We start from the raw sequence: 22,480 nt of genomic DNA on the forward strand, positions 1-22,480 counted from the left end.
TGTGACAAAAAATGCTAAACAGAGTAGTCCACAGTTTTATAATAATCAGACAGGTATTGTAATAATGGCTGTGCTCTCAGAGAATATCTCACCTAAACCTCTGCCCTCTTATAATGGGGCACAGTGGTGACTTCTCTCTCCACCTGTTTTGACAGGACACCTCTCTCTATTTCTCTCTCTTTCTCTCTCCTTGTGTAACTTTCACATAGTTAATTGTAGGTTGACGCCATTGCCCATGACAGTCATTCCAAAGGTTGAGAATGAAATGAATATGCATGGGTTATCAACCAATATTTGACTTTTGTAAACCATTATAACCTCTCCTCCAGAGGATGTCAGGTAACAAAACATTATCACTGATATGGCAATGCTTTACTGATGTATGATTTGTCCATCCACTAATTTCATGTTTACATTTATCATTTCCTTTCATTGCAGTGTTTTAAACAATTCTAGTTTATGAGTGAAACACTTTTTGTCTATGTACAAGACAAACCAGGTATAGAAAGGTGTTGAGTTACTATGGGGATTACTGAGACCTCCTGCTTCACACAATCCACTATGGTCCCAGTTCCCAAGAAAGCCTCCATCACAAGACTAACTAGACCTGTTACTGCGGTCATGCAACGCTCTTCAGGAGGGGGCTAACACTGGCGCCCCGGCAGCAGACAATGCTGAGGCAAGTCACCTCTCGTATTCCGTGGGCTGTTGGTGTAGTGGTTACAGGGCCACTCACCACTTAGCTTCCAAATGTAGAAGAGTTCTTAGGGAATTTGAGACAAAAGGGAAATGAATGACATTAGACTGCAGGTAGGTCAAAGTTTGCCTTTTCAAACAGAGTAGTGTGCAGATGTGACAGTACAAACTTTGACCTAGCATTGTAGCTCAATAGGAGTACTGGCCATTAGCTGCAGCTACTCCAGTTCAGTAGCACTGATTTTGGTTGTTATTTTTCCTATGGACAGTACCTGGCGAAAGAAAATACACTTCTGTGTGTGTTGTTTCATAGTGACAATATCAGTGCAGCCGTTGTATACAAACCTGATGCCAATGTCCTCTGTCTGTCATTATATAAATCCCTGCACATGGATAAGCAGTTGTGATTGGTTCCTGGGTTCAAGATTAGTTCAAGAGACAGCTAAACATTTACATTTATTCAGATGCTTTTATCCAAAGTGATTTACATTTGTGAATTACATTACAAGGGCCATTCTCACCAGAGTAACCAAGGGTTAGTGCCTTGCTCAAGGGCACAACAGTGGAATCCAATGGAATCCCCAACTTTCCAGGCTACTCTATGCTAGCCTAGCTCCTTGGCCACTAGCCTACCGCTAACACAACAACACAAGTGTTTTTCAAAGTTAAACAGACCTGTAAAATGTATGGACAGACAAGTGAGTGTTTTTGTAGAATGGCTATGAATCCATTTCACGAAATTGAAACACCACAACTAAAGATTTTAGAGCGGATCTTCGTTTTCATCATTCAGATTCAGTCCGTCTTCGTTTTCTTCAGAGAGGAGCGGGAATTCCACTTGTGATGTTCTACAATTCAACCACAAAACAACATTAAATTATTATTCTTATCATGTATTGATATGTTTCACTGCTAAAACTCACGCCAACACAAAACAACATTAAATTATTATTCTTATCATGTATTGATATGTTTCACTGCTAAAACTCACGCCAACACAAAACAACATTAAATTATTATTCTTATCATGTATTGATATGTTTCACTGCTAAAACTCACGCCAACACAAAACACTTACAGGAGGTACCCTGTTCCCTCAATGTCTTCAATGGTCTCAGGCAAGCATTGGTCCCGGGTTTCAGGCAGTCGGCTGGCCACCAAACTGGACCCCACTGCAATGCAGGACAGGATGAGCTGTGGGAGGCCCAACCACACGTCATCCAACAGCAGGATCAGGGGGGCCATCGCCACCCCCACACGACCCATGAAGGAGTTATAGCCCATGCCATTCTGCCTGTCCCAATGCACAAGAAGGGTTGGGAATGTTACATTTGAAGCGTAATAAGATACAGATGACAAAGTTATCATGTTAAACTTATGTAGCAATTTTATTACATCCCCGAAGTAACTTACTACAACTTTTGACAAACTTACTTTTAACTTGCTACAACAATGACTGTTTTATTCTATAGAATAGGGTGGTTGGTTGGTACACCAAGGTCCACTGACAGCCCTTACTACTGACAGCCCTTACCTGATCACGGTTGGGTAGAGCTCCGAGCTGTACAGAACAAGGGTGTCAAAAGAGGCCGCCGAACACCCCTTACCGAGCACCGCTACTACTGTTCTCACCGTCCGCTGTTCTGAAGGAGAGACACACACACACACACACACACACAATCACACTGCACCTTGTGTTGATACTTGAAGGAGAGACAGACTATTCATATGACATATATGTATAACATATATATTATCCTAAAACAACAGGATCGTATTACCATGCTCCATGACTTGGTTTCAACAATTAGCCTTGCAGTGGTAATGATGTTGTTGCATATGGATATAAACAACCAGCAAGTCTTGTACCTTAAGATCACCCACACTCTTAGAATGAATGTGTTGAAACAACACAACTTGTGTTGTTTTTAACACATCTCTATTCCCAGATAGGGACAACACAGTTGGTGTTATTTCCAACACATGGTTATATTGGGTGCTTTTACTGAATTTGTGCATTTTATTTTTAAACTTTTGGAATCAAAGGCTATTTATGTCAGATATTTTGTTGATCACTGGCAGCAATTTCAAGTTGTTTCTAAAGATTTCACTGTAGCATGTCTGTCACTTACTATTTTTTCAGCTGTGGATTCTACAGTATTTAAACTGTAGAAGACTTACTTATCTTAAGATATATAAAGATAATGCCAAGAATGACAATGATTTCCTATTGTACATTGTATCAAGTAGTACTTAAATACCATAAAATGTTAGGTAATTTGAGAGCTGGTGTGCAGTGATTAATGGTTACACTTTACTTTACAGTATCGACATAAGAGTGACATGACACTGTCATGAACGTGTCATAAACAAGTCATAAACGTTTATGACGTAACGCTTCTGTTAAGTGACATTCGTTTTTTGCCATAACAAGTTAGGTTTAGGGTTAGGTATAAGGTTAGGTTGGATTAGGGTAAGAGGTTAGGATTAGGGTTAGGGTTCATGTGTCATGACAGTGTCATATTGGTAAACAATCATCTCAAATTTGTAAAGATAAATCCTCAATTCTGGTCAAAGATCATTGATATTTGGGCTCACCAACAGCCAGTCAAGTCACAACCCTCTCTATTTGGGCTCACCAACAGCCAGTCAAGTCACAACCCTCTCCATAAGGCAATGTGTTGACTGTCTGGCATAGTATACAGTATGTCCCAATTCCCAATGCTTTTTACCTCTGGGGATGACCACAGTGATGGCAAGACATAACCCAGCCAGGAAGAGAGCTCCACATTCTGTCTTACGGCGCCCAATCTTGTCCAGAAGGAAGAACACAACCACTTTAGCCAGGATCTCAATAGCAGCGTATATAAACTGTGTGAGGTAAATATTCACTCCAAACCCTGTAATGTTAAAACTGATGCCATAATAAGTAGAGGCAACTCCGTACCTGCAAGACATTAGACACAAATGATACACGTCACTTAAAACCTAATTTCATCAAAGTCAACTTTAATCTGAAAAAAATAAATAACCTCTGTAGGCTATTAATTATTGTGGTCTCAAAAGTTCCTGAATCAGATATCAAGCAATATAGCTACAACAAATGTGAAACAACATCCAAGTTAACATGTATGCTATCTAGACCCTATGAGACCATGACTGCATGATGATCCTCACCTGCTTGAGGAAGTAGATTGAAGGGTCAGTATTACACTAAGGGACAGCAAAAGCCTAGCATGTGGATGATATACTTCAAAGTGGGTAAAATCTCATACCAGGTGAGACCTGTACATAGTGCCAGTTTCCTCATCTTGGGAGTTCTCATCAGATCTAGATAGGAGTATTTTCTGCCCACACGATTGGCCACCCCAACGTTAGAGAGACTCTAAGGAGAGAGAGCACAAACACACAAACCATTAAACGTTGAAAAACACTGCTCAAAATCTAAGCACACAATGTCAAATTAATGAACCCCGTCTAGACGATAAAAATGAGGAATGTTACATTCTCTGGATAGTCTTTAAAATGTTGTATAGTTAAGAATATATTCAGATGTATCCCCTTGGTAATCACCAAGATTAATCATTGCTATTACATTTTTTCTCTAGAGGGTTTAGCACAGGGGTGGGCAACTAATTTCCCCAAGGGGCCACATGACAAACTGGGACTGTTGAGGAGGGCTGGACCCAAAATACCGAACTCAAGTCTGAACTCAATTCTGTCCAATTCTATTCTGTTCTTGTATAACATTAAGTAAATCATATGGTTTTGTTTACTACTCATAAGAACAGATGAAAATGTGAGGGAGACAAAGGAAAAACAGCAATAGGCTATTTAGTGCTGTATTTTGGGTCACCAGCGCATGGCGTAAAGTTCGTTTTTCACCCGCGCGAAGTTGAATTCGGTATTTTGCACGTTTATTTTTTAAGCATTGCGCCCAGGGGTGTGGCAATTAACAACCTAGGGAGGGGCCTAGCGCGTTGTCTAAAAATCGCTATCATACACCACCTAAACCTGGTCAGAAGTCAATGGCGAGTTGTTCATATGCTATTTTAAGAGCGCATGTCACCAGTCATATTGGCAGGTGCACGCACCATCCTTCTATCATTCATGAACGCACACCAGCGCACGTCCATGCAAAGCATTACAAATTGCACGATTACAATGAGAAACATAATAGAACAAAGATATTACGAAATACTGTACATCTCATAATGAGTAGTTATTCACCATCATTTGCAAATTGGTAATGACGGTTAAAAGTGATTAGGGGAGAGGCGAGAGACACGTATGGAGCACAGCTGAAGACGCACTGTCACGAGATATAAGCAACTCCTCTGCAGGATAAATGTTGTTTAATTCAGTCATGTGAGCGGTAAGTGTTGCTTTTTCCAGTCTATGTTTTCGGTGGTAACCCATTGTCAGTCAACAGTGAAAGTACTGTAACTGCATATAACTGTCTTGTCGTTGACTTATTCCTTGGTGAAGTTAGTTTCACTTTGCCAATGAGTTCAAATAAAAGACGAGTGCAAATGCGTGTAGGCTATGCTAGGTTTTAGTAAAGCATGGTTTAAGAATGACTATTCCATACGCTCTCGCAAGCAGCCTCCTTCAAATGCGCCGTTGAATGCCAAAATACCGATACATTTATTTGACATATCGCGCGTTGCGCCGTTAAAGGGAATGACAGATGTCATTCTCATTGGTTTAAAATGATGTTACGCCCCAAACACACCCATATGACTGATTAAAAAACCTAGGAACACCTTGTTACGCCATGCGCTCCACTTTTGATAGCGAAACCCCTCCCAATGTGAACTGGACATCCTACTAAATTTGAATAGACTTTTGACGAGTGACAATGCACTTTGATGTGAATGTCATGATAGGGCCCAGAATCTATGTCCAGTATGTAATCCTCATTCTTGAAAATGATTTTTTGACATTGACTTTTTTTTTTTTTTTATTTTTTCAAAGACTGATATAAAAAAGTACTACAATATCTAGGCTATGTGAAGGAGTCAGTACAACCATAGGCCTGTTACAATTTTTCTCTAGAGGGTTTAGCAGATACAATAGTAATGACACATCAACACGTCCAAATGGCCAGTGGCATCTCACATCTGGTTTGATGGAGGAGACGGTTCCCAGCCGGCGGTTTATCTTTTCACACTTCTTTAGGTAGTGATGAGCTTCATCCAGCCGCCCATTGGCTATCAACCATCTAGCTGATTCTGGAACCCATCTGTTTTGAGATGACAGCTGATTCATTTAATTAATTTCCATAACTTCTCAACTGTTTCTCCAGAAAACAAGATATCCAACTTAATGCACTCATAACCATCCATTAATGATTCTGGAGTGAGTTCCCTGTTACATTCCCATGGTGATCGATGCCAAATATAAAAATAATTTGTATTACTGTAGATTAAAATAGAGATAATGTGGGGTGTACCTCCATAATATTATGGATAAGGCCACTGGTGATGTGGCTGTCACGATCATCCTCCAATCTCTGATGAAGCAGAGGCAGCACCATATATCCAAATGTCCATGACATGCTGTCAATCACTCCCACCAGCTTTCTGTTCTCAATGTCCACCCATTCCACAACTGCAGACAGAAACAAATGTAAACTTTCACATGCACTCAAATCCACACACACACACACACAAACACACACACAAACAACAACACAAAGTCATACTCTTCAAGTAACTTGAAGTAGAGTAGCCTATTGTAGCTTTAAAGGTGATACATTACATGTAGCATTTAAAGTTTAAAACATTCAAAAAGTACCTAGAAATGGCAATAGAATGTGAGGAATCATAATGTCTAAGATTCTTAAGTCCTGTGTCGCCCATATATCCACTAAAATTAGTGTAGGGACCAGCTAGCTTTGTCAAAGACGCTTAAGTCCTGTGTCGCCCATATAGCCTATTCACTAAAATTAGCATACGGATCAGCTAGCTTTGTCTATGCTTCAGGCGATACTCCCTCGTAATACTAGCCTAGAAATCTAGACGCGCCCCTAGCGGCAGCGAATTACATTTGCTGCCAGGGCTAGTCTAGCAACTCTCCGTTTGCTTGTGAGCTCCAGAAATCGAAACTTAATCAGGCCAATGAAATCGTGTATAGAGTCGTTAGGTGGGCTTAACATAATGATTGATGGCAGAGTTGCAACGGTTTGGCTTGAATTCCCTGCTACTTGAAAACAAATAAGATGGATGTTGGATGCTGGCGAACAGTGTGACACGAGTTAAGCTTTTATTAAGTTGGCAAACGTTTGAACTAGCCAACCAGCTCCGGCTGGTGGGAAACGTATGGGACTCATAAGCGCTGCCGCTGTCCTATTGCGTGCAGAGGAAATTTGAAAGACAACTGATTATCCCGCCCCTCGGACTGAGCACTGCGAACGGTGAGTGTCCAGACCCTACATTTTAATGTGGGTCTGGCTCGTCAGGCTATCGTAATACCACATTGTACCTAAAGGTATGCAAGTCAATGGAAGAGTGCCAACACATGTGAGGATGCATTTAAGACAAATGGGGGGTATTCCATCAACCTCGCTAAAGGCTAAACCTGGCTTATTTCAAAGTCTCGCTAATTTTAGTGAGAGTTCCCTTCCGAAAGTGTCACCAAGCATTGATTTACATATTCACAAGTTCCGAATAATTTATGAAAATTATACAACTTTTTTTGTGGTTCTAGGAATCTTGCTATTCTATCTCACCTATTGCATTTTGTGATGGGGTAACATCTAGCATGACAGGGTCGTGCAGAGACCTTTGATGGGGCAGGGGCTCAAATGTAAAAAAAGGGCACATGGAACAAAATTTTCAGAAAACGTGTTAACTTTATGTGAAACTTAATTTTTATTAAATAGAGAATACATAGGCTACATGCAAATTATATGAAAATAAAACATATTCCATCACACTGTATCCACAAAAAAAAATTTAACATTTGCAAAAAGTGCAGCGTGGATGGTGGGACAGGCTATTATATGGTTTAGCAATTTGCAAAGTAGTCTAATGTACTGATAAACATTTTATAAATTTTCATATTTATTCATTATGTATCAAGAAGAATGGGTGTAAATAGCAGACAGAGCTGTAACACATTTTTCTCATTTCTCTCCTTGGTTCTGAAAATTCAATAGGAGTGCATGTACTGTAGGCCTACTGTAGCCAGGGCACAGACAGATAGGTCTTTTCAGTTTTCATTAGGCCGAAGAACTCTCACAAAACAACAAACTGTCGCTGTCAAAGTCCACCGAGTTGCTGAGCTGCAGGATCGCCCAACTGTTCTTTCAGTGCTCCCCAGACTGCCAGTAATCTTACATCCTCCGGCACAGCTGAGCGCCGTCATCATCATTGGACATCAGCCGGTTAGATGCAACGGACTGTGTTAACATGACATTTTCTTTCAGTGCGTTTGGCGGAGTTTGTTTATCAACATAAGCCAATGAAGTAGCAAAAATTAAAAGACACACGCTTACATTTCACTATTGGTTTGTGTTATGTTGTAGGCCTAGGCCTAAGGTTAGCTAGCGGACACACTGTTCTCTTTTGCCTTTTTAAAATAAAAAACTATTTAGAAAATTACAAATTGTGTGGGTATTTGTGTGGGTCTTAATTGTCTGATAGCTTAAATATAAATCACAAACAAGGGCCAGATGAGCCCCAGATGTAGAATATGAGTCTGGGCCAGATCCGCACCAAATGCCATGGAAATTTAACTGTACTGGGCCAGATCTGTGTCTGACCCCGGGGCAGGTCCGTTTAGTGGATCTGCGCCAAATGCTAATGACAATCTGGACCAAATCTGGCCCAAATACATCTGTCTACATATCCTCTTTTCTTCAATCTGCTGTTTTGGTCTACTTTTCTTCCTCGTGTCCAAGCAGACTTGAAGCTGACCTAAGCCTTGCTTGAGTAAACGAGGGCAAGATGCATCTAACATGAGTTAATGAAACGGCTTCAGCCTCAAGTGAAAATCTAATGCTAGTTAAAGCCAGGCTATATCTCTAATGAAACGCCACCTTCATTAGCGAGGTTGATGTGATGGTATACAGCAGGGGTGTTCAACTGATTGTGAACCAGGGACCACCATTCTGACTAATTACTTAACCCCAGGACCTCCACTGAATAAAAATACTGATTCTCACATTGAAACTACATTACTGAATCCATGGTCACGGACCACCAGCAATGTCCTCACATTGCTGGACCTCCCAGCAATGTCCAACCCGTGGACCACTGGTTGAAAACCCCTGGTATACAGCACTGTTGAAGCTGCAGTCAGCGATCGTGCACAATTTCAAGCCCATAACATTTTCAGCAATCATCTCCTCACAATATGCTAGTTGCCCATTACAGGGTAAGCAAAAGTGGGGGCAGCCTGCCCCCCAACAAAAATAAAACCCTGTGTGGAGTTTCTCTTGTAATTCTGAAGGGAGGGATGAGCTATCTCCCTGGTGTGTTTTGTTTGCTCCTTGGTTAAAATATAATATATGTTGTTATGGAAAATAGCGTCTGCTAATACATTTATACAGTATATACAGTAAATATAAACAAACGCAACTTCCTGCACAATCGCTGACTGCACCTTTAATCGCAGGAGCGTGGAGAGAGAAGGGAGAAAAGGAATATAGAGATGTGTGTTCTCACTGAGCACGGAGGTGACAATGACGATGCCCGTTAGGCAGAAGCCACTCAGGAGCCTGAGCACAGCGAACATGGCGTAGGAGGTGGAGAAAACGCTGATCAGCGCAAAGCTCATCCCCGACACGTACGACACCAGAAGCGTTATCCTGCGTCCATACCTGTGACCAGGGTGATAAGTGTAGCCGGTACTCAGGAGCAGCCATATGTTATATTTTATTTACTACTCCATAAAAAGGTAATAATATTTTTTAACATGTTACTTGGCATTAAAGTATTTTGCTACGTATTTCATTATATTGCCATTGTTTTGTTACATCAACTTGATAAGTACTGATTACGAATTATTACTAATATGTTGTGCATAAAACTCTAGGCCTGTTGTCATGTGACTGGATCTGTCAAACAAAATGTAGACACTAGCATAAGATGCAATGCCAAGTGATTAAACTGGGTTAGTCTTGGACATTGTTTGAGGTGCGAGTCATACCTGTCACTCAGACCACCAAAGGTCATGGCTCCAAACATGACCCCCACAAAGAAGACGGTGGTAGTGATTTCATTCAGTCCTTTCTTCTCACACACTAAATCAAACTTTGAAGAGGAGAAAAACAGCTTTTGCCATAACACTGGAGACTTGAGAGAGGCTTTTGTTTGTTTCAAAATCACTAAGGCATGTACAAAGATAACAAAAAAACTGAGAAAATAGTGTCTGAAAATTCACAACAGAATGACGGGGTATTCTAGCCTAGAATTCTAGACGCACCCTAGCGGCAGCAAATGTAATTTGCAGCCAGGGTAGTCTAGCAACTCTCAGTTGGCTTGCAATCTGGAAAAATGAAACTTCTATCAGGCCAATCACATCGTGTATAGAGTCATCGACAGTTCCACGTGAATTTCCTGCTACTTGAAAACAAAGAATATGGATGCTGCTGCTGGCGAGTAGCGGTTTTTGAATCGTGACTCGAGTTAAGCTTTTTTTAAATTGGCAAAAGTTTTATCTACTAGCCAACTAGCTCCGCTGGTGGGAAAATGCATGGGACTCATGGGAGTTGTAGCGCTATCCTATAGAGTACTAAAGTGTGACATCACGTTTCCATAGCAACCAATGTTCTGTTCTTCATAAACCAAATTAACAACGTGAAATACTATGCCAGACCAAAGTTTTATAGAAAAGGAACGTTTTTTTTTTTGCAAATTGATAAGCAGTTTGCCTCTCAGATGATTGAAGCAATAATTGAAAATAGATCGTCTTCATTCTTTTATTAAAAAAAAAAATTAAACTAACGTGGTGTAAACCGCTGTCGACATGGTGCAATGCTTCCTGAATGCAATCATCAATCAGAGTCTCATAGCCTACTTGCCGATTTTTTTTAGGTTTGTAAATAAATTCCAAATTTTTTTTAAATAAGTGTCCGAAGCCACCCTGGTTGACAGTAATAACGTTATGTAATCAGATTCAGAACAGATTAGGCAAATTTACCGTTACGTTATAAAGTTTATCTTTCATACTAGCGCAAACTTTTCCTTTTAATACACCAGAAAAATACATAAAAGACATATTTCGATCCAGTGATTTTAACCTCTTGAAATTTATTTATTCTCGTTTTAAAGCAACATCAAAGAACTTTCCCTCTGTCGCACGCACGCTATTTGTTTATCCAGCACCGGCTTTGCAAATAACGATGTCCACAGACAAGGTAGAATATGTTGCACAATTTATGAAAGTACAATGTTTTGCGACATCAGATGCAAGTCAAATTTGTAGTTTCTTATGTCTCATTCCATCGAACTAAAGATCCGCTACCCGGTCTGGCAAACTTACATAGTGCGGTTATAGCCAATAGAGGGCCGCAAAGCGAATGCAGAAGTGCCGTTCATCCTGTTACAAGTTGATGAACCACTGAAACGATTTAAGGTATTTAACGATTAACATTATTTTAAGGTACAAAAAACTCTTTGGTGTTGCTTTAAAAAGAAAGAACACAGCGAAGCAATGGAAAATGCCATCTCTGGTTCGGTTGTTTAGAACAGAAAATCTGGTTGCCAGGACAACGTGACATTTTCACTTTAGTGCTCTATTGCGTGCAGAGGAAATTTGAAAGACAACCGTTTATGCCGCCCCTCGGATTGAGCAGTGCCAATCAGGGATGTAGTGGTAAAATAAGAGGTGGGCAAACTATGAATTCTGTGATCACAGTGAGGTGGACTGCGTCATGCGGTATTGTTTTTTTTAAAAAGGCATTCAGAACATGTTTGATGATGGTGGAGGTTATTGTCCAATGTTAGCCTAGAAATCTAGACGCACCCTAGCTGCTGCAGGGCATTCGCGGAGTTAGTGGGGGGGCAGGGGGAGCACTGCCCCCCCTGGTGGAAACGGGTAATTGCATTGTTTCAAAAATTAGTGAAATACGTCTGGCATGACCAGATATTTTAAAAATAATTTAAATAACACAAAACAACAATATAAGGAACGGGCTGCGGTTGATGATGGGAGCAGCCAGGTTTTCTTCTCTTGCGATCCTTCACATCACATCGAAAGCGACATTACGGCCAACCTGAAGAGGCATGCAGGACGCAAAAAACGAAAATTACTGTTGCACTAGTATGGACATCTTGCCGTGCCAACGTTGCAATAAAGGTTGCCTAAATGCCATGTATTTAAATGTCCTGTCAGCTTACTAATTGATTTTGCGTTGTGTGTAGATTTAGACTTTTTATTCCACTTTGTTTAAACAGCAAAGTGGCGAAGCCTTTTCACCTGTTTGGAACTGGCTGGTGAATGTATGTAGCGTAGGCCTGGCTACACCATGACCCTTTTTGTGCATCTAGGCCTACTGATCGCTGTGGATTACTTTTTTTTTTCGTGCCATTGGATTACAGCAAAATATTAATATTTTTTCTTAACGTCTTAACGTAATGGTGTGTTGCGCTTCGTTTCTGCGTTTGGAGAGGCATCAGACTGTACAGTAGGTGAACACTTCCTTTGATTCTTAGAGTTCTCGCTATGATTTTTAATAGCAAACAGAAATGTCAAGATGGAAGGTCATTACATTCTTTAATTGACAAAATATGATTGTACAAAATATTCAATCAATGTGGCGCAAATGAGTCTAGAGGCGGTGGATTAATTTATCAAAAGTGAGCAGCAACCAGACTATGGGCTAAGCCCAGAATGTTTTCAACTGCTAAGCGACACCCCTGTCTATTGCGTTTCAAGACAACCGTGCTGCATTGGATTTCATAAGGACGAATTGTTAAATTGTTACAATGTAATTCTATATATCTTTATTTAGCATGTTTGTTTTCTCCATATGTGCTCATGCTGTGTTCCCCAAGTGGTAGGCCAGGTCTCAGCTGCTACAAGTATTTTTTTTTCTGCCCCCCCTGGCTTGAATGTCAAACTCCGCCTATGGTCCAATGCTTATAACAATATCAATGGTAAGCCTTTTAAATGGTTCAGAGTGTTGATGAGTGTAGGCCTACATATTGTGAATCTGGATAGCCTAATACAGTGTCATTTTTGAATGTTAAAAGTGCAACTGGTGAATAAACTCTTTTGACAGATGGATAAACTCTAATAAGAGGTGGATAAACTCTATTTCTGAAATTTGCGTTTACTTGCGTTTAGCCTCCACTAAATCCCTGGTGCCAATGGTAAGTTCCCAGACCCTACATCTTGATGTGGGTCTGGCTCGTCAGGCATACTAGAACTGGAACTGGAACAAGATGTTCTAAAATGAGTATTTTTCCAAAACCATGGTATATTATGTCTAAAAATATATTTTTTTCCTGTTTAATTAATTAATTCCTGAACAAGTTCAGTTGCAAGTGAAAACCCCAATTTTCCCTTCATGTTTATATAAATATATAGCAAGGGCAGAGAGGCCATGTAGCAATCTATTTGCTATCATTATTTACATTTATTCTGCATTTCTTTATGTCCCTCCGCATGGACCCAATCACGTCACTAACAGTATGCCACTGAAGAGAATGCTGTGGGTTTACCTCAGTAGCCAGTGTGTTTATGGATGTGCTGTTGTCGTACACCCATCCATTCTGACACGGTTCTGCAGGAAGTCCGGTGCTGCTGGAGGTGTTGAGCAGCAGGTAGAACTGGGGCTCTGGGAACATGAGGCAGGAAGACAGCGTCCCATCCGCCTGCAGCGGGATACTGACCGTCCGTCTCTCCTCCACCGACAGATTCCCAAAGACACCCGCAGCATCCAGATCGCTGATGTCACAGTGGTGGGGTGGGATACTGGCTATGAAGTTGTTTATCAAGAAGTGAAACGGTAAAGTCAAACGTCCCAAAAAGCTGATGCAAACAACCATCTTCTGGAACCTTCCAAAGCCATCAATTTCTGAAAGAAGGTCTTCAAAGTTCATTGTGACAAAAGTGCTAAATTAAGTTGTCCACAGTTCTATAATACTTGGATGCCTGTTGTAACACTGCCTGTGTTTCTGAGAATCTCTCTCTCTCTTAAACCTCTACCTTCTTATAATGGGGCACAGTGGTGACGTCTCTTCACCTCTCTCTTTCTCTCTCTCTGTCTCTTTCTTTCTTCCTCTCTTCTTCTGTAACTTTCTCAATTCATTTTAGGTTGACACCCTTATCCGTCATTCCAAAGGTTGAGAATGAAATGAAGATGGGTTATTCATCAATCTTTGACTTTTGTAAAGAAGAAGATGTACTACTGAAGTACGAACAGCATTGTTGAAGTTCTGGGAACATGAGGCAGGAAAGACAGCGTCCCATCCGCCTGCAGCGGGATACTGACCGTCCGTCTCTCCTCCACCGACAGATTCCCAAAAGACACCCGCAGCATCCAGATCGCTGATGTCACAGTGGTGGGGTGGGATACTGGCCATGAAGTTGTTTATCAAGAAGTGAAACGGTAAAGTCAAACGTCCCAAAAAGCTGATGCAAACAACCATCTTCTGGAACCTTCCAAAGCCATCAATTTCTGAAAGAAGGTCTTCAAAGTTCATTGTGACAAAAGTGCTAAATTAAGTTGTCCACAGTTCTATAATACTTGGATGCCTGTTGTAACACTGCCTGTGTTTCTGAGAATCTCTCTCTCTCTTAAACCTCTACCTTCTTATAATGGGGCACAGTGGTGACGTCTCTTCACCTCTCTCTTTCTCTCTCTCTGTCTCTCTTTCTTTCTTCCCTCTAACTTCTTTTTTCTCAATTCATTTTAGGTTGACACCATTATCCGTCATTCCAAAGGTTGAGAATGAAATGAAGATGGGTTATTCATCAATCTTGACTTTTGTAAGAAGAAGATGTACTACTAAGTACGAACAGCATTGTTGAAGTTCTGGGAACATGAGGCAGGAAGACAGCGTCCCATCCGCCTGCAGCGGGATACTGACCGTCCGTCTCTCCTCCACCGACAGATTCCCAAAGACACCCGCAGCATCCAGATCGCTGATGTCACAGTGGTGGGGTGGGATACTGGCTATGAAGTTGTTTATCAAGAAGTGAAACGGTAAAGTCAAACGTCCCAAAAAGCTGATGCAAACAACCATCTTCTGGAACCTTCCAAAGCCATCAATTTCTGAAAGAAGGTCTTCAAAGTTCATTGTGACAAAAGTGCTAAATTAAGTTGTCCACAGTTCTATAATACTTGGATGCCTGTTGTAACACTGCCTGTGTTTCTGAGAATCTCTCTCTCTCTTAAACCTCTACCTTCTTATAATGGGGCACAGTGGTGACGTCTCTTCACCTCTCTCTTTCTCTCTCTCTGTCTCTCTTTCTTTCTTCCTCTCTTCTTCTGTAACTTTCTCAATTCATTTTAGGTTGACACCATTATCCGTCATTCCAAAGGTTGAGAATGAAATGAAGATGGGTTATTCATCAATCTTTGACTTTTTGTAAGAAGAAGATGTACTACTGAAGTGAACAGCATTGTTGAAGTTCTGGGAACATGAGGCAGGAAGACAGCGTCCCATCCGCCTGCAGCGGGATACTGACCGTCCGTCTCTCCTCCACCGACAGATTCCCAAAGACACCCGCAGCATCCAGATCGCTGATGTCACAGTGGTGGGGTGGGATACTGGCTATGAAGTTGTTTATCAAGAAGTGAAACGGTAAAGTCAAACGTCCCAAAAAGCTGATGCAAACAACCATCTTCTGGAACCTTCCAAAGCCATCAATTTCTGAAAGAAGGTCTTCAAAGTTCATTGTGACAAAAGTGCTAAATTAAGTTGTCCACAGTTCTATAATACTTGGATGCCTGTTGTAACACTGCCTGTGTTTCTGAGAATCTCTCTCTCTCTTAAACCTCTACCTTCTTATAATGGGGGCAGTGGTGGCGTCTCTTCACCTCTCTCTTTTCTCTCTCTCTGTCTCTCTTTCTTTCTTCCTCTCTTCTTCTGTAACTTTCTCAATTCATTTTAGGTTGACACCATTATCCGTCATTCCAAAGGTTGAGAATGAAATGAAGATGGGTTATTCATCAATCTTTGACTTTTGTAAGAAGAAGATGTACTACTGAAGTACGAACAGCATTGTTGAAGTTCTGGGAACATGAGGCAGGAAGACAGCGTCCCATCCGCCTGCAGCGGGATACTGACCGTCCGTCTCTCCTCCACCGACAGATTCCCAAAGACACCCGCAGCATCCAGATCGCTGATGTCACAGTGGTGGGGTGGGATACTGGCTATGAAGTTGTTTATCAAGAAGTGAAACGGTAAAGTCAAACGTCCCAAAAAGCTGATGCAAACAACCATCTTCTGGAACCTTCCAAAGCCATCAATTTCTGAAAGAAGGTCTTCAAAGTTCATTGTGACAAAAGTGCTAAATTAAGTTGTCCACAGTTCTATAATACTTGGATGCCTGTTGTAACACTGCCTGTGTTTCTGAGAATCTCTCTCTCTCTTAAACCTCTACCTTCTTATAATGGGGCACAGTGGTGACGTCTCTTCACCTCTCTCTTTCTCTCTCTCTGTCTCTCTTTCTTTCTTCCTCTCTTCTTCTGTAACTTTCTCAATTCATTTTAGGTTGACACCATTATCCGTCATTCCAAAGGTTGAGAATGAAATGAAGATGGGTTATTCATCAATCTTTGACTTTTGTAAGAAGAAGATGTACTACTGAAGTACGAACAGCATTGTTGAAGTTAGGAACATTGATGTTAAACTGAATATTTGAATATTGTAGACATTGGCAACCTAAGATATGATTTATTGGTGGAGCAGCAGAACAGTGTGTTCTGGACAAGACACTCCATTTTCTGTTCAAACCATTTTGTGAATTTGCAAGTTCCTGGGCCTTATGTTTTTTTACTGCACAACCACTTTTAGGCGGAGAAAAATTATAACGAGCGCAAAAAATAATAGGGTTCCTAAAGCTGTGTTGAAAAATACAGTCGCTAGAGACAATGAAGAGGGTCCAAGCAGTTGCAGAGCATGGAGACACTCGGTGCTTGGGCACTGAGATGGTAGAATGGTGGAAAAACTGAATTGAGATAGCAAAACTGTGGGAAAACTGAAGAGGAGTTAGTTCACCACCATGCCCTAAAATAGTAGAAGTAGTAGTAGTAGTAGGCTACTGGATAACCCATGCATATTCATTTCATTCTCAACCTTTGTTAAGACAGTCATGGACTATGGTGTCAACCTACAATTAACTATGTAAAAGTTACACAATGAGAGAGCGAGAGAGAGAGAGAGAGATGTCCAGTCAAAACAGAGGTGGAGAGAGACAGCATCACTCTGCCCAATTACAAGAGGAGAGATTCTCTGAGAGACACAGGCAGTTTGGGGGAGAGATTCTCTGAGAAACACAGCCAGTAACACACATCCGATTATTGTAAAACTGTGTACTAGGCCTACTTTCTTTTTTCTTTCATTTTTGTCACAATGAAGTTTGAAGATCTTCTTTTAGACAGCGATGGCTTTGGAAGGTTCCAGAAGATGGTTGTTTGCCTTAGCTTCTTAGGGCGTTTAAGCTTATCGTGTCACTTCCTGATGAACAACTTCATAGCGGGTATCCCACACCACCACTGTGACATCAGCGGTCTGGATGCTGCGGGCGTCTTTGGGAATCTGTCGGTGGAGGAGAGATGGACGGTCAGTATCCCGCTGCAGGCGGATGGGACGCTGTCTTCCTGCCTTATGTTCCCAGAGCCCCAGTTCTACCTGCTGCTCAACACCTCCAGCAGCACCGGACTTCCTGCAGAACCGTGTAGAAATGGATGGGTGTACGACAACAGCATATCCATAAACACACTGGCCACTGAGGTAAACAAAATACACAACTCTCTCTTCATTGCCATATTGTCAACAGGGCTGGCTCTATGCAGGATCAAGGGTAGGCTAAACATTATGAATTGTGTCTTGTCCACCAAAACATAGTCAAGAATTGGCTTGATCTGTGTCTGTGCAGTGTGCAGCCTTAAACCCAGCTTGGATGTAAATATGGTGTGTAGTGTAATGGTACACTCTTAAAACGAATGTGTTGGAAACAACACAAACTGTGTTGTCCCTATGTGGACACAGAGATGTTAAAAAACAACACAAGTGGTGTTATTACAGTGCGTGAAAATGCACTGTTCTGTTATCCGAAGTCTTCTTCAGACAGACGCGCCAACCTTGCTTGCAGTGGATCCCTTGGCGTTATGCCGTAAACCTTTAAATCTGAGCATGCGCGACTCACATCAGGGAGTGACGAAGCTTCACTGCTGCAGAGTGTACTTTCAGATTATTATGGTCTGGAGGGGAAGCGAAGATGGTATGGATGCCAAGAACTGGGGGTGGAGCCTGCAGGATAATCAACCCAGTTATATCACAAATGAATGCTGCTTCTGACAGTCTTTTGAAAGTTATCTGCTGTAACTGTGTGCATTTCTTCAAGACACTCCGCTGTTCATGTAGAAGATATGGATTACCCTGCACTGAGCTTGCCAGAGGAACATGTCAAATTGAACAATGTGACAATCCGCAGTCGATGATGATGAATAATGATATAGTAACTAGATGTACCGCAGAGCGGTACAAAATATGACCGCCGCCCAGTCCAGCACATTTTTTCCACAAAAAGAAATCACGCTGAAAGGCTTATGATTCTAACTGTCTCACTAAATTGCATTATCCACACTCAATTCTCACTGGTATCTGCTAGACAACAAGTACCAAAACATGATTAGTTCATAGATTTCACATGTAAAATTCATTTTATACAACCCCACCTCCATCTTGCCTGTTTATAATTCTGAGAAATTCTTGATTGTTTGTGTTATGTTTATGTTATGTGTGTGTGTGTGTGTGTGTGTGTGTGAGTGTGTGTGTGTGTGTGTGTGTGTGCGTGTGCGTGTGTGTGTGTGTGCGTGCGTGCTTGTGTTTGTGCCTGTGACATTACTGTGAATGTATGTGTGTGTGTGTGTGTATCTGTTTGTGCACATGTGTGCACATGAAATGGGTTAACATGACCCCTGGAGGCAAACATACGGAAAAAAATGGTCATCCTAGGCCCTACAGTTCTCAAGATATTCACAGAGAACTGTCTGCCCTACCCTCCTTTCGGGGGGTCCAGCAGGGGGGCTACAGATCAAAACGAAAAATGACGGTTCCATGCTATCCATGTGGGGGTACATGCCCACCAAGTTTTGTGTACCCCGGTCTTTCAGTGTCCCGGAATCCTTGTTGGTGTACGTCACTAAATGTACACATAAATTATTTTATTGTAAGGCCCCCCATGAACGAAAAGTACACAAAACTTGGCATGCATTCGGAGGGTGTCATAATGATCCTACACTTTTTAATTTCGTGCAGTTTTGACCTTGTCAGCCAGAGATATTGTGATGAAAAACACCACATTTTTGCTTTTTAATTTTAACTAGGTGGTGCTATACATGAAATAAGTGGTAATGGGATGGGTTGGCATGCCCCTTAAGACCAACATACATAAAAAGATGGACCTCCTAGGCCCTACGGTTCTCGAAATATTCACAGAAAACTGTCTCCGCCACCTACAGGCCAGTTGGTGTATAGTAACATAAATTAATTTATTGTGTGGCCCCCATGAACGGAATTCACAAAACTTGGCGTGCATACAGAGGGTGTCATAATGATCATACACTTCCAATTTCGTGCAGTTTTGACTATGTTAGGTCACAGATACCTTCAATTACAACACCTCATTTTACTTTTTGTGTTTAACTAGGTGGCTATATATGAAATGAGTGGTTATGGAATGGGTTGACATGGCCCCTTGAGATCAACATACAAAAAAAAAATGGTCCTCCTAAACCCCACGGTTTTCGAGATATTCACAGAAAACTGTGTCTGCCCTACCCTCCTTTCTCGGGGTCCAGTCAAGCGGGGGTTACAGATCAAAACGAAAAACGATGGTTCCATGCTATCCATGTGGGGTTACATGCCCACCAAGTTTCGTGTACCCGGTCTTTCAGTGTCCTGGGACTCATTGACGGAAATTTGGGCATCGCGAAAAAGAAAAAAAAAAAAAAAAAAGAAGAAAAATCTGACAACCTATATGACAGCCGCAAGGCCGGGCGGTCATCATAATTATATCTGATATACTGATAAATATAGTTTAATATTAAGTTTAATTAGCTCCCCCCTAATGATAGACGCCAACATGTATTGATGTAGCCTACACAAATCAGTGTTTCCTCTACGTTTATTTCAGCATGGCGGCAACCCACGGTTTATTTAATACCGCCACAGTATCAGAATCAGGGCAGACGCATATTTGCTTTTTAAATAATCCTGTGACGTATCCTCCCCTGCTGGCTGCCGTTCACATTGCAATTTAACAATAAGTAGCCTAAACTAGTCAGAGGTTATTATGGCCCGTCCAGTTTCAGTTCACATATTATATATTGTATTGATGTAGCCTATTTAAAGCATTAACTTTCTTCTCAGTGTTTCCTCTTCATTTAGCGGTGCCACTGCTTAGGAGACGTAAAATATTGTCCGGAAGCATAGTAGCCTAGGCTAAATGCCCTCCACTGGCTGCTGAAAATTGCAGTTTATGAATAAACAGCAATGCTAATCCGAGGTACCTGTCTAGTTTTATTCCATAAATATATTGTTTTTATAGACGTTTTAGACTACATTTTTCGCACAACTTGGTGGAAAGGTGTAGCACAGGCCAAGGAAAATCCATTAATTTCTGAAGTTGATCATATAAAGTATTTCCCATATCGTAGTCTATAGGCCTAAGATCGCTCGTAACAACAGCAAAAATGAAACTGAGAGGATGTCTCTGCGGAGACACCGCTGTTACATTAGATGCGCACTAAATCGCGAATCGACGACAGTAAAAAGGTAACGACTGCTGGTAGTATTAAACGAAGGTAATTTTCAAAACATTTTGTATGCACTCGCAGTGATGGCCTAGTAGGCCTAATGTGAATCGCGGACTATAAAGTAAAGGAGATTTGCACCAAATAAAGGCAGTGTTGTGGGTTGTGTTTTTACAACGTGTTGGCACAAAACTTAATTCCTGTCATGAACGAAGTAAGCTAAGCGTTTCTCCTTTGTCAACGTGAACTACCTGTATGTTCAAGCGTTCAAGTGACAATGTGGTTTAATGCATGGGTTAACCAGACGTGTCAGAAGATGGGCCTGTCTTAGTTCCTGAATCCTGTCCCTCTCAAGTCACGTTAGGCTAAATGGTGTAATTAGCAACTAGAATTAAATACTCCGCGAGTGAGTTTTTTATACTAACCTTTTTTTTTCTTGGGGCGCCGTCGCCACTGTTAAAAAAAAAAAAAATCTAGCGGAAACACTGCAAATATACAATACATGCATGCATGGGTCATGGTTCACTAAAATCATAGAACAGCCAAAACCGTCCACGCAATAGTAACTTAATAACTTACGAAATACATTCAGTGACATATGCTTTCATTCTGTGGACGGAATGCATAATAGAATCATGTACAATACATTTTGTGAGTCAGCAGTTTACGAAATTAATTAAGTGTCACGATAATTTCATTACGTGGACGAAATGCATAACAGAATCATGTACAATACATTTTAGTGAGTCAAGTTTACAAATTAATTATGTGTCACGATAATTTCATTACGTGGACCGAAATGCATAACAGAATCCATGCTACAATACATTTTGTGAGTCAGCAGTTTACAAATGAATTATGTGTCAATAATTACATTACGGGATGAAATGCATAACAGAATCACGAAATCTGTTTTGGACCTCTACAATACATTTCGTGAGTCAGCAGTTTACGGCAATTATGTGTCATGATAATTTCATTTGGAAATCGAAATGCATAACAGAATCACGTTATTCACAGAGCTAAATACATTTTATTCGTGAAATGTATTGGTGAACTTTTGGGTTCCAGGTGGCAGCTTAAGTCCGCTGTAGCATTGGCGGTAAACGGGGCAGCTGGCTGCATTCAGAGCCTTTGCAACGGCAGTGTGATTGGCAATGCGCGGACCGGTGCCAGGCCATGCTGGACCTAGCCGGTCCGCGAAAAGCAACTGCATAGGCTTTCTCTGAATTATCTATGGTCTATGATCTTCAAACAATGAGCCTCTTCGACGAGTAGATTGCTGGTCCACTGGACCACAAATTTAGGCTAGATTCTGTCTGTTCATTTTGCGGCACAACTGCTGGAACCGCGGACCGAAAGAAAAAGAAACTAAATGTTTCCCTGATCAAGCCTACTTCTTAATTCATCAAATATAGAGGCATAACATTAGCCTAGGTGGTAGTGGTAGGCTGTGAGTGCTCATTCAAAGTCTATGCGCGCCTGTGCAAGTGAAACTGACAAACTCGTGGGTAAACGATATTTAAAACAATGAATGAAGTGGATTCCTGTAATGTTCATGAAAACAGTATAGCGATTGGATAGCCTAATAAATCGCGCTTCTTGTAGGGCTAACAGTAGGGTTAGTTTATATCGTCTCGCTGGAGTCCGCGCATAATAGGCCTAATCGCTATGCCTACTTGCCTGTCCAAATAGAGGGCTTTCCTTTGTTTCGGAGCTCTGAATAACGGAAGGCTGAATGAAGTGGCCACTTCTAAATGGTAGCAAAGTCGCCACAATGTTCCGTACAGTCTGCCGCCTCTGGTTTGCCGCGGTATTGCACTTACGGTTGGATGATTTAGC

The 22,480-nt window shown here is 41.3% G+C and overlaps 1 protein-coding gene across 1 annotated transcript; it reads right to left on the minus strand.

The window, feature by feature from the left end:
• Positions 1-1,459: 1,459 nt before the first annotated feature.
• On the minus strand, positions 1,460-13,751 carry LOC125311917 (solute carrier family 22 member 7-like). Its single transcript, XM_048270288.1, is given in 11 exon segments — positions 1,460-1,544; positions 1,775-1,990; positions 2,231-2,339; positions 3,429-3,643; positions 3,972-4,081; positions 5,818-5,941; positions 6,152-6,226; positions 6,228-6,309; positions 9,369-9,523; positions 9,853-9,956; positions 13,371-13,751. Coding segments are annotated over 11 exon segments (1,656 nt in total).
• Between the last annotated feature and the right edge of the window lie 8,729 nt (positions 13,752-22,480).

Source organism: Alosa alosa, chromosome 18 (genome assembly GCF_017589495.1).
Source record: "Alosa alosa isolate M-15738 ecotype Scorff River chromosome 18, AALO_Geno_1.1, whole genome shotgun sequence".
Classification (NCBI taxonomy): Eukaryota; Metazoa; Chordata; class Actinopteri; order Clupeiformes; family Clupeidae; genus Alosa; species Alosa alosa.